This window comes from Martes martes (genome assembly GCF_963455335.1).
Source record: "Martes martes genome assembly, chromosome: 9".
NCBI classification, from domain to species: domain Eukaryota; kingdom Metazoa; phylum Chordata; class Mammalia; order Carnivora; family Mustelidae; genus Martes; species Martes martes.
The window spans coordinates 126,348,774-126,361,236 of NC_137896.1; the positions used below are offsets into that span (position 1 = coordinate 126,348,774).

The 12,463-nt window shown below is 37.4% G+C and overlaps 1 protein-coding gene across 2 annotated transcripts in view; it reads left to right on the plus strand.

The window, feature by feature from the left end:
* Window positions 1-12,463, plus strand: part of SMC6 (structural maintenance of chromosomes 6) — a 76,977-nt gene that overhangs the window by 31,780 nt on the left and 32,734 nt on the right. For both annotated transcript variants that reach the window (XM_080813222.1, XM_080813223.1), the window contains 7 exons: window positions 1,917-2,063; window positions 2,341-2,429; window positions 2,607-2,771; window positions 3,392-3,570; window positions 4,725-4,929; window positions 8,034-8,148; window positions 9,359-9,519. In XM_080813222.1, coding sequence (XP_080669348.1) covers window positions 1,917-2,063; window positions 2,341-2,429; window positions 2,607-2,771; window positions 3,392-3,570; window positions 4,725-4,929; window positions 8,034-8,148; window positions 9,359-9,519 — 1,061 coding nt within the window. The remainder of the gene's footprint in view (window positions 1-1,916; window positions 2,064-2,340; window positions 2,430-2,606; window positions 2,772-3,391; window positions 3,571-4,724; window positions 4,930-8,033; window positions 8,149-9,358; window positions 9,520-12,463) is intronic.

Below are 12,463 nucleotides of genomic sequence, written 5' to 3' on the forward strand. Positions count from 1 at the left end.
TCATGCTAGAAGTAGAACTCGTAGGCTTTTCATTTTTACAGAAGCTCTACTTAACTCAGTGTGGCTGACTTAACCTGTTAGTATTTTGTTCTACTTAAGTGTTTTGGGCCCCTAAGCTTAGTTTATAATATAGAATGTAATCTTGCCCACATTGCTTTTTTATAGCAAGCAGATATATTTTCTTCCCTTTAAGTGTTGTTCATCCATCAAAAGTAAGAAATAAATATGTAAAAATAACAGAAATAAGCTGAATTTCTTATTTCCTCTTCAGGTAGCAAATGGAAGTTCAGCCCCACTCACCTTTTCTCACCTCAGATTTTCATTTCTCTGAGAATATTCTGGAATTTTTTTCCCACCAAATTCTCCTTATCCTCATTTCTTAACTGTCATAGAGGAAGATCTTAAGTTATTTTTCTCTTTAGATAATCTCCAACCTAAAAATGGAATCTGGGGCGCCTTCCTGGCTCAGTCAGTAGAGCATATGACTCTTGATTGTGGAGTTGTTAAGTTTGAGCCCCACGTTGGGTGTAAAGATTACTTCAAAATAAAATATGTCTTTAAAAAAAGTAAAAAATAAAAAAGTAATTGAAGTGGAATCCAGTCTGAATAATAAATGTAATAAATGTTCACGGTTTTTCAAATGAGAAGAGGAGGTTCTTGAGGCTGGGTGATACTTCAGTTCTGCAGGCCTTTGGCCCACTTAAGCATTTGGGCACTCTGTAGTAAATGGTAAATTTCTGGAGGGTAAGAACTGTCTTATTTTATATTTGTATCTTCCTACCATGTCTTACATAAAACCTTTCGTGTAGTCTTATGCATGGTGGTTGAGTACAGAATGACTATTAAGTGGAAGGGCTATGAAGAAATAGTGTCTGCTACACTATCTGACTCTTTAAAAAGTTTGCTAATCCCTGATCCAGACAGGTCTCATATTTGTTTCTTTTAATCCATTCCTATTGTCAGTGCCCCGTTTTGGTTTCTAATTCATTTTGCTCTGGAATGTTACCTCTTTACTGATACTGTTTCTTTTAATTTTCCCTCCACCCTGCATGTGCTTCCGCAGTGACTTGATGTGCAGATTTGGTCATGTCTTGTCTCCCTGTGGTCTGGAGGGTTAAGTTGTAAGCTGATTGTTAGGAAATTCTGGGCCCTTCCATGCTTTGGGCTCAGTTCCCACCACTACCCTCTCAGTTTAAGCTCCAAATATTTTCATTGCTCAAAGTTGTATTAGTGCCTTTCTGCATGCTTTCCCATCTGTCTCTAACACCTTTCCCCAGCCTTTCTCCTGGTACATATGGATTAATCTTTCAAGTCTCAGCTCTAATGCTACTTCTGCCTTGGAGGCATTCTTGACTTTTTCTGGCAGACCTCTGGATTCTTTCCCTGGGCTTCCACAATTATAGACATAGCCAGCTTAAGCATTATTTTATCCAAACTATGATCAATTTAAGCAGTCTGTTCTTCTGCTAAATTTTGTCTGTCTGTGTTTGATTGTGTTACCTGCAAATGATTGTTACTCTTTATATCCCCAAAAGATAGCACATTTGTTGGATAACTAAATGTAGAATTAAAAATTGTATTTTAGGGGCACCTGGGTGGCTCAGTGGGTTAAAGCCTCTGCCTTCGGCTCAGGTCATGATGCCAGGGTCCTGGGATCGAGCCCCACATCGGGCTCTCTGCTCAGCGGGAAGCCTGCTTCCCCCTCTGTCTCTCTGCCTGCCTCTCTGCCTACTTGTGATCTCTGTCTGTCAAATAAACAAATAAAATCCTAAAAAAAAATTGTATTTTAGTATTTTATGTAATTAAGTTTGCTTACCTGATATCTTGAGATTATTTAGAGTGAAACTAAGTTTAAAATTTTTTTTCTGTTTATTGAAGAAAAGTAAAAAACACTCCAACCATATTATTTCTTAAAGGTTAGACTTAATGAAGCAGAAAAAAAATACAAAGATATTCAAGATAAACTGGAAAAGATTAGGCAAGAGACAAATGCACGAGCACCAGAATGTATGGCGTTGAAAACAGATGTTACTGCTAAGAAAAGGGTCTATAATGAAGCTGAGGTGAGAGAAATTTTCCAACCTGGAATATTAAATGCTGCGTATCAAATACAAATACTGTTCATTTACTTTTAAAAGTGGAGTTATTGCAATTAGATAGAAATCTGTGCTGCTTTCAGACTTTAAAAAATAATGGTTTCATATGGCCATTTATGTACTTTGTTTTAAAAATATATTTTTGCATATATTTAGCCTCCGATATGAAGATTTGACAAAAGTGGATTTGAATGGGATTAATATACTTTTTTATCTTACCAAACTGTGTCTAATGTTTTATCAGGTTTTATATAATCGTTCCCTAAATGAGTATAGAGCATTAATGAAAGATGATGAGCAGCTTTGCAAAAGAATTGAAGAACTAAAGAAAAGGTAAGATGGTTACTTTGCCATGTTCATGATTGCCTCATTTTGTAATACAGCCAAGTTGTAAAGTGGAGTATTATATTTTCCATATTATTTCTAAAGGAATTTTATCACATTGCTTTGTATTTTTTAAATGTTAAGTTTTTCACTTAACATTTTCCATTTTGGATTATTTACTGTTAGTACTGATCAATCTTTGGAACCCGAACGATTGGAAAGGCAAAAAAAAATATCTTGGTTAAAAGAGAGAGTAAAGGCCTTACAGAATCAAGAAAGCTCGATCAATCAAGAGATCGAACAGTTTCAGCAAGCCATAGAAAAGGACAAAGAAGAACGGATCAGAATTAAGTAAGTTTCAGTATCCTTAGAATGATTTTTTTTTCAATGACTTGAAAATCAGGTGGTTTGGTCTTTATATGAAGAGAGAAAACATGTTTTATTGTGGTTGTTGTTTCTTATATTGAATAAGATATCTTTTAAAAATCACTTTTCTGGGGCGCCTGGGTGGCTCAGTGGGTTAAGCCTCTGCCTTCGGCTCAGGTCATGATCTCAGGGTCCTAGGGTCGAGCCCCGCATCGGGCTCTCTACTCAGCGGGGAGCCTGCTTCCTCCTCTCTCTCTCTCTGCCTGCTTCTCTGCCTGCTTGTGATCTCTGTCAAATAAATAAATAAAATCTTTAAAAAAAAAAAAAAATCACTTTTCCCAGACTTTTCTAACACTTGCAGAGCTGGGCCATTTCTGGGATTTCTAGTCCTCATTCCCATGGCATCATTTCTTTTTTTGTGCTAGGTTTTAAGGACTTGAGACTATTTTTCTCTAGTAACACCATCATTTTCAAATAAAGAAATATGACTTTAGTCTTTAGGGTAGCTGAGTCATTCACTGATATGCAGGTGTTGAGGGGAGAGGCTGGATATTTCTGTATAACTGTATCTCATATCTCTTCTGTTTGTCACTTTTATTTTTTAGGGGAGAAGAATTAGATGTCAAGCATACACTGAGCTATAATCAGAGGCAACTGAAAGAATTAAAAGATAGTAAAACTGATCGACTGAAAAGATTTGGCCCTCATGTTCCAGCCCTTCTTGAAGCGATAGATGATGCCTATAGACGTGGGCTTTTTACATGTAAACCCGTGGGCCCTTTAGGTATTTGTCACCATTTGGTCAGGGTATAAGAAACATTAAAAATAAGGTTTTATTTTCAGAAAGGGTCTATTGAATCTAGTTTTAAAACTTGTCAAAGAGGAACATAATTGTATGTGTATTTTAATTGTACATATTTTAGGATACAGGGATAAAAATCACTTTAAACTTTATAATTTCCCTTTTGCATTTTTAAAGCATAAGAACTTTGAAAAAGGGGGTAAAAAGCAAGAGAACTTAGGAAAAGGAAAAAAAAAAGCTATTGAGTTGAATAATCTGATCTTATTTTTTTTCCTGAATGAATGAATAAATGAATGAACTAATTTGAAAATAATTGGTTAGTCAGAAAATCCAGTGGCAGTAATATAATCAGAAGGCCCCACACCACCTGAGTTTTATGTAACCTTTATTAAATGACTTATCTTCTTAGTTTCTGTTCAGGTTGGACAACATTGTTTCTAAGTCCTTTTTCAAGTATAAATACTGGGTTTATTGAATTATCCCTATTATACATGAGATTAAAAAATATATGTATCTGTTGAATTCTCCTGAGGAGTTATCTCTAATTGTGTAATATCGTTAAGTGAAAATGATGCTTCAACATAAAAATCCTTTGTTGTTAAAGTATTGTCTTACTGTGTTAGTACAGCATTACACGCGGTGTTAAGTATTACGGTAAAGTCTGTTCATATAAATGATATGTACCTCTATACCAGGATCTGTTTCAATGGATGTTTCAATTGCATTTCCTCATCTATTCCTGAAATACCAATTCCTGGTATTTTCCTCATCCAAAAATACTAGTGTTAATCAGTTTTACAGAAAATAATAAAGAATCTGTAAACCTTTTGGTTTACTTTCCAAAGTGCCATTCGGGGGCTCGAGTAGTATACACTTAACACCGAAAAACCTCTGTTGGTTTACACTGGAGTTACTGGGGCAGTTCTTTTCGCAGGATTTGATGGGTTTTTGCCCCAGTGTGTCCAGTGGATATGTAGGGATCTCCCATATAGTTAACCTAAGATCTGTAATGTCATTTAAGCTTCTTTATGTGAAAATATTTTGAAGTCACTTGTAAACTGTTATAAGAAGATAGTTACATTAATATTTCAAATTAAGTATTTATGGGCCTTTTGATAATTTTCTCTTGCCTTTAGGAGCTTGCATTCATCTTCGTGACCCCGAACTTGCTTTGGCTATCGAATCTTGCTTGAAAGGACTTCTGCAGGCCTACTGTTGCCATAACCATGCCGATGAAAGAGTTCTTCAGGCCCTGATGGAAAGGTTTTATTCACGGGGGACCTCACGACCACAGATAATAGTTTCTGAGTTTCGGAATGAGATGTATGATGTAAGACACAGGTGAGGCATTGGTAGCTAAATGCCATTTCTGGTTTGGTTAATCATGTCCAAAATCAGAAAGAATTAAGACATATTTACGTCAACCAAATCTGTAGTACTAATTGATGAAATTTCATCAAGCCACTTCTTTAACTTCAGTCTAGGCATTGGAGACACATAGATAAATAAGACATGCTCCCTGCCCTTGAACTCCTTAAACGAGGTCTATTAATGGGAGTCAGGAGAGGGGAAGAGATGTGGTGTGGCATAGAAATTATACTGAGGGAAGTGATACAGACCAAGGCAAATTAAGGGGTATGTGGGGTCAGGGTACTAAGGAAGAGCTTTGGCACTCAGCACTCACAGTTCAACTCTCAAGGTGCTTTGCAGATTCCATAAAGAGCTGTGGTGGTTTTCTTTGATAAGCCCAACAAACCTCAAGGACACAGTATTTAAACGGGCCTCTTTGCTAACTGCTGATTGGCTAGTCACTTTACTTTGAAGTATAATACATATTTTCCAGTTTATTCTTTGTCAGCTTTGATAAAATTGGATCATAAAATGCAGATGTAGTTCAAATGAGAGAGTTTAATTACGTTACACATTAGTGGGCAGGTTGGCAAAGAAGTTAGAGAAAAGAGGACAAATGATCAGTCCTCTAACCTGATGAATTTGTCAAGTGACAGAGAAGGGTTAACTGCCTTATAAGGAAGAGAATTCTATGTGCAAAACGCATAGTGGCATGGCATCATAAATTATTCTGCAAAAAATAGCATTTGCGTTATAGATAGCAAGGGGCAGGTTAAAAGTGCTATTTAGAGGGCACCTGGGTGGCTCAACTGGTTATGTGTCCAACTCATGATTTTGGCTCAGGTCATGATCTCAGGGTCATGAGATCAAGCCCCATCTGGGGCTCCACGCTCAGCAGGGACTCTGCTTGGGACTCTCTCCTCTTCTCTCTGCCCCTCACCCTGCTTACACACGTGCTCGCACTCTCTCTCTCAAATAAATAAATCTTTAAGAAAATTTTAAAAAATGAAAGCACTATTTAGGACAAAATCAATAGAACTTGTTACTTGAATGTAAGGGAATGTAAGAATTGAGGATGACTGCTAGGTATTTGGCTGGAGTGACTACCGAGCAGATATGCTCGTAACTGGTTTAGGAGAAGGTTTAAGTGTCAGAAGTGGATGAGTCCTGTTGTGGAATTGCCAATTTTGAACTTTTAGGCTAGAAATGAGGATTTGGGTGTTCAAGGTAAACTGTTTTCCCTGTCTGCCTGAAAATATGACCCCAACGTTTCTGGCTCTGGTTCCTGATTTCTCAAATCTGATAAAAGTGAAATTTCGGTTGTGCTGCCAGACAACATTGCTTATCGTAAAGATGTCCCCTGACAGGCTAGCTGCGTCTAGAGTGAGAGACCTCTGAACAGCTGGTAGAAGGCCAGTATGCTGACTCGCAGGTTTCCCTGCGGGGACCTTGGAACCTGTCCCTGGGAGATTGCTGGGAGAGATTGGCTCCTGTGAGGAGTATCCTCCTGCACCAGCACTCTGCTTTGGACACCAGGGACAGGGGTCCTGAACAGCTGCCGGGACTGCTCCGTGACCCGCTGCATAGACTCCCATGAGTAGGAACGCCTGGCATGGCCCTCCTGGCACGCCGTGTTTCCCAGTCTCCTGGCAGTGTGTCATTCCGTGAAGGGCTGTGGGTTGAGCTCCATTTGTGCAGCATGAGGTCACTGCTTGGAAATAGGGGAATCTGTGTGCTGAGGATGAGGGCCTCAGCCATTGGGTAGGTTTGGGAGAGTGAGAGAGGAAGCAGAGCCGACATCCGCTCAGCATTCAAACACCCATGGTGGCTGCGGGACTCTTACCTTGTTTAGTAAGTTTGAGGAGAGAATGTGTACTGTTGGACTGGTACTCCATTTGGATTTGTTAGACCGGGTGGTTCTTACAGAAGAAGAAGGAAGCAGTTGAGAAGGTGCTGCTGGGAAAGTTCATTCATTCAGTGGCGGTGAGGCGTAGGCTGGAGAGGGAGGACTGTGAGGCCGGGGAGCAGCTCTGGAGATCTGCTGGCTGCGGGCAGAGAGCAGGTTGAACAGGTGCAGGAAGCGGGGATGGCTGAGGCTGGGCTCCTGGTGACAGCGGGAAGTCGGAGGTCAATGGGGCAGCTCCAGGGCATCTACCCTTCAGAGTAGTTTGGAATGACGCTAAAGTTCAAGTTGGTGGCGTAGCAGAGGAAGTCGGATGTTGACAGAATATCGACAGGTTGGGTACGTTTAATATTCTCTCAACTTCAGCTCCCTTTACAGACGTTTTGGAGGGCTGATTTTTGGTGAAGAACTTTCTCGGTATATATTGTGATTCCAGCACTAACTTTTAAAATTGGGCATGTTATTTTAATGTGGAAAAGAGCAGGAAAACACTCTTGGAACATTTAGAATGAATCCGGTATATCAGGCTTACGTTAGAGAACCTCAGCAGAGGAGCCTGGGGGAGTGTGTAGCTCACCAGGAGATCCCGGGAATAGTTTCCTTTCCTATTAAGATGGCTTTGTTCCCTCTGAAGTACAGGCTGCCGAAGTGCTCGGCATGCTAGCCACCCCTAATCGTGTCTGCGTCTGTACGTCCTGTCCTGCTCTGCAGAAGAGATGCTCTTTCTCTCGAAAGCTCTTTATTCTGCATAGGCTCTGAATTGTGTGCTTTCTTGCCTAGTTTGTTGGACTCCTTTTTTAAATTATTTCACCTCTGTCCTGAACCTTAAACTTTCCTACTCCATTGACTTCTCTCGGTTTTAAGCATCCTAGGCCAGTGGTTTGCTTCCCCCATCTTAAGAACAAACTCCTTTAAATTAGAGAATATTATTATCAATCTCAAGGTTATTATGAGGACTCAATGACTTGATATTATTTATAATATTCTTAGAATGCCTAGCACATAATATAAATGTTTGCTATTTAGATAAAATTCACCTCTTACAGATGTTTTCAAATGTTATCAGTTGTTTTCCATTGTCTTATCTATAGTCATGCATTAGAAAGACAGATGTATATAAAATTAAAGTTTGAAAGTACTTACATGTTATTAATATGTAATTTTTTAGTACTTACATATTTTTGTCTCCTAGAGCTGCTTATCATCCAGAGTTTCCAACAGTCCTGACAGCTTTAGAAATAGATAATGCAGTGGTTGCAAACAGCCTGATTGACATGAGAAGCATAGAGACAGTGCTTCTGATCAAAGTAAGATAAGATGCTTGCTGAATTTTGTATTACTTTTAAATTTCCAAAACTGAAGTTCGTTGTATAAATTCTGCTTCCCCATCTAGTCTATATTATGGAGTTGTTAATATGTTTTACCACTGTAGTTTTACCTCATAGGAGGCTACAAAGGAATACAGAGCTGGTTTATACATTTTCTGCCCGAGGGAACTTTTATATTTTTGGCTATTCCTCAGTACAACTGTTTTCACAAATACATATTATTTTGGTGAATGATGCTGTAATTTTTTTGTTACTCATTCCTTCTTGATTAGCTGCCAAATCCATTTTTTATTTATCCTTATAGATAAGTGTATTATTATCCTATTTTTTAAACAAATACTCTACTTGATATTTTATGTTCATTATCTTAAAACTTTAAAAGTATTGTAAAATAAATCGGTATTTACTTTTCATCTATTTATGTATTTTTATGAACTTGTTGGATTAGATCGTCATTGACATAAATTTTTTGAGAAGGAACAAGGAAATTCAAAACAGATCTAATCAAAACAAACATAATAGACTTTGTTTTCCTCATTAACAGAAACTGAGAAATAATGGTATCAGTAATTTATATGTATATACAGTGTATGTGTTGCAGGGTCATATTGTAATTATTTGTGGTCCTTGCTCAATCATATTTTAGAAGGATCCTTAAAGGGAAATAATGAAATCCTCTTGTCTGTCCTCAGAGGTTGGTGAGGACTCCAAAAGCCTGATGCCTATTTTACTTCTTTTCAGGCTTATTTCCAGGCTTTCCTCCACATAATTCAGTATACTTATCTTTTATTGCCATTTGCTGTTCAGTCACATCTTTCTTTTCAGGCTGTGAAAGTCATTTAGAAAAAGTAAGATTTGTATGAACTCTGGTCTAAAGTAAGTATTTTCATGTGAAAATGTACTTAAAATTTTAACTTTAATGGATAGCAGCATTAGAACTTAAATCACTTTATCATAAAGCCTTGCTTACTTTGTTGTTCTAAAGGTTGTCAGTTTTAATTCTTTGAATTATGAAAGTTGGTTTTGAAGTTCTTTTATTTAACTTTCTGGAATTAATTTACTTACGTTTTAATGTTTAAGTAAAAATACTTGAGTCTTAAAATAATGGTAGGTAACATTTTGAAATTGTGTATCAGGAGTGCTATGGCATAACTTCAAAAATGTCTTTTCTCCCCCTCTATTTTTTTAGAATAATTCTGTAGCTCGTGCAGTAATGCAGTCTCAAAAACCACCCAAGAATTGTAGAGAAGCTTTTACTGCTGATGGTGATCAAGTCTTTGCAGGACGTTACTATTCGTCTGAAAATACAAGACCTAAATTCCTAAGCAAAGATGTGGATTCTGAGATAAGGTTAGTGTCAGCGTAGCATTGCTCTGGTGTCCTGCTGCTTCCTGTAGGGTTTGGTTCCCTTCGTATTACTCTATTATAGTTATTTCAGGGAAGGATTGTGAGTAATCTCTTTGGGCTTAAAAGATCATTTAGCTGGATGTAGAATTCTGGGTTGATGGTTGTTTCCCATCATCGCTTTGACAACAGTATTCTGTGCTAAGAGCACAAATTGTGTTCCCTTGACCAGCTAACTGATGTACAAGGACATAGGAGCTGAACTCAGAACGTGCATCAGCTACACCTCTATCCTGTCATTTAGTTTTGACTTCGCTCAGTGAGAGTACAAGTGTGCTGGTTTACATTCTGGCTCAAGTTCATATTCTGTCTCTGACTGTATTTTGAGTTGCACTGTTCTAAAAAGATCATTTGGCATAATTAGAACACATATCTAGGAAAAATAGAGCTGCCAGAGGAGACAAAGTGAGAAGCTGAACAAAAAACTAGTTAAGTGTATTTAATGAGATTCACAAGCATTGCAGAAAGGATTTTTGGTACCAAAAAAACCATGATTTTCTAACCAAACAAATTCAGTTGACAGATTGATGAGTTGGAACTAAATTAGTGACCTGCAAAACCTTTAATAGAAGAACTCAGAACTTAAGTAAAATAAATATCTAAGAAAACTGAGTAAAAGTGAAAGTATTCTAAATGACTTATATATTTAGGAGAAATGAGAGTTTTGTTGATATATGTCTCTTGTTTTCAAATAATATTAGTCATTTTTGTGTGACTTTGAGAGCAGCATGAAGAACCGTAGCCATAATGGATATCAGAAAGTTTGGTAAAACTTCTTATTTAGCAGCAGAAAAAAGTTGAATGACTAGCAACTTGGTGTCATGGCACAAAGCACACATTTTACATTGATGCTGAGTCTTAGAGGATAGATGTGTGAATATGCATTATAAAAGTGACCTGTAAAGTGGTAAGTTTTTTCCATTGTGCCATGACATTTAAATCCAGTCTTCCTAATTCTTAACTGGGTAAGACTAACTTATATGGTATCCAAGCAGACATGAGTGCAAATGTATAAAAATATAGTCGTGTTACGCTATTTTGCTCACACGTTCCTTTGAACAAAAATTGCCTCGCGTATTTGTGTTCTGAGTCTTAAAAAAAGAAGTATGGCATTATTGGAAAAGATTGTAAATATACCCCAGCAGCAAGTTGGGGTATCTGATTGCAACATTTCAGAAATAAACATTTCAACTTATTACATGGCTTCCTTTTTTAGCTAATAGTATTCATATTAATGTGTAGGGGACACATCTTTTGTTTCAAAAGGCAGTTGAACACTGGTTTTTTAAAAAATTGTTTCCCACATTGATAAACTTTATTAATTGTGAATATACCGTTCTGGGTATTATGTTAATTTAAGTCAGACAGAGAAAGACAAATACTATATGATTTCAGTTACATGTGGAATTTAAAAAACAAAACAAAGGAACAAATAAAACAGAAACCGACTCATAGATGAGGAGAACAATCTGATGGTTGAACAGTCTCTCTCCAGAGGAGAGAGGGATGAGGGGATGGCTGAAAGAGATGAAGGGGATTAAAAGGTACAGATTTCCAGTTGGAAAATACTAAATCATAGAAATATAATATATAGCATAGGAAATATAATTAATATTAATGATTATTAATATTTTAACAACTTTGGTGACTGGCGGCTGCTAGATTTATTGTGATGGTCACTTCATAATATATATAAATTTTGAATCACTGCCTTGTACACCTGAAACTAATGTAATATTATATGTAAACTGCACCTCAATTAAAAAGAGAGAAAGAAAAAGGCTAACAGCTAAAAAAGCCAAGTCTGAAAGAATATAGGAAGGAGATGAAGGCACTGAAGGAAGTAAAATTCCTGGATTTTCAGGAGAAAATAAAAACAAATTTTAAGGGGCGCCTGGGTTGCTCCATGGGTTGGGCCTCCACCTTCGGCTCGGGTCGTGATGTCAGGGTCCTGGGATTGAGCCCCGCATTGGGCTCTCTGCTCAGCGGGGAGCCTACTTCCCTGTCTCTCTCTGCCTATTTGTGAGCTCTGTCAAATAAATAAATAAAATCTTTAAAAAAAATTTTTTTTTAAGTAAAAGAAAGAATATACCAAGTTTAATGATATTTTAGATGACTTCGTGTCATCTGTTTTGACCTGAACCAGTGTCATAGTTGCCTGATACTTTGAAGTTTAGAAAAATTCACTAGTTTTTTTAAATACAGAAAAGTATAAATCAGGAAACAAAAGTAGCTCATTATCCTGTTTTTCCATAGTCCTTGTTGACATTTAAAAAAATAATTAAAAGGAATATATGCATATGGTGAGAAAGTTCAGTGTAGGAAAGTATACAGAGTGAACTGTTCTCATCACTTTGTTACAGTTGTTAAAGATTTCATTTATTTGAGAGAGAGCATAGGTGGGGAGGAGAGGAGAGGGAGAAGCAGGCTCCCCCTGAACAGGGTGCCCTAGGCAGGTCTCCATCCCAGGACCCTGGGATCATGATCTGAACCACCCAAGCAGATTATGAGCTGCATCGATACGCTGCTTCTCCGGTTCCCTGTTGATGGACATAGGAGTTGTTTGCTGTTTCCTCTTAAAACAGTGCTGCAGTGAGAACACACATATGTGCATCTCAGCATAGTTTTGGATTCTTAATTCTTAAATTCTTAATAGTGGAATTATCCCAGTGTGGTTTCCCATGATGAAAGTACACAGAAGGTGCGAGAAAAATGTCTAAGGTAGCACTCAGAATAATTCCAGAGCAGTTACCGCTTACATACAAGATCAGGGGGAAAAAAAAAAAAAAGTTTACCTGTGGATTTTTGAATTGCCAAACTACTGTAACATATTTAATGTAATTTTCCAAAGTGTGTTTTTCAAATTGATTCTTGCATTCGTTCTATAAAA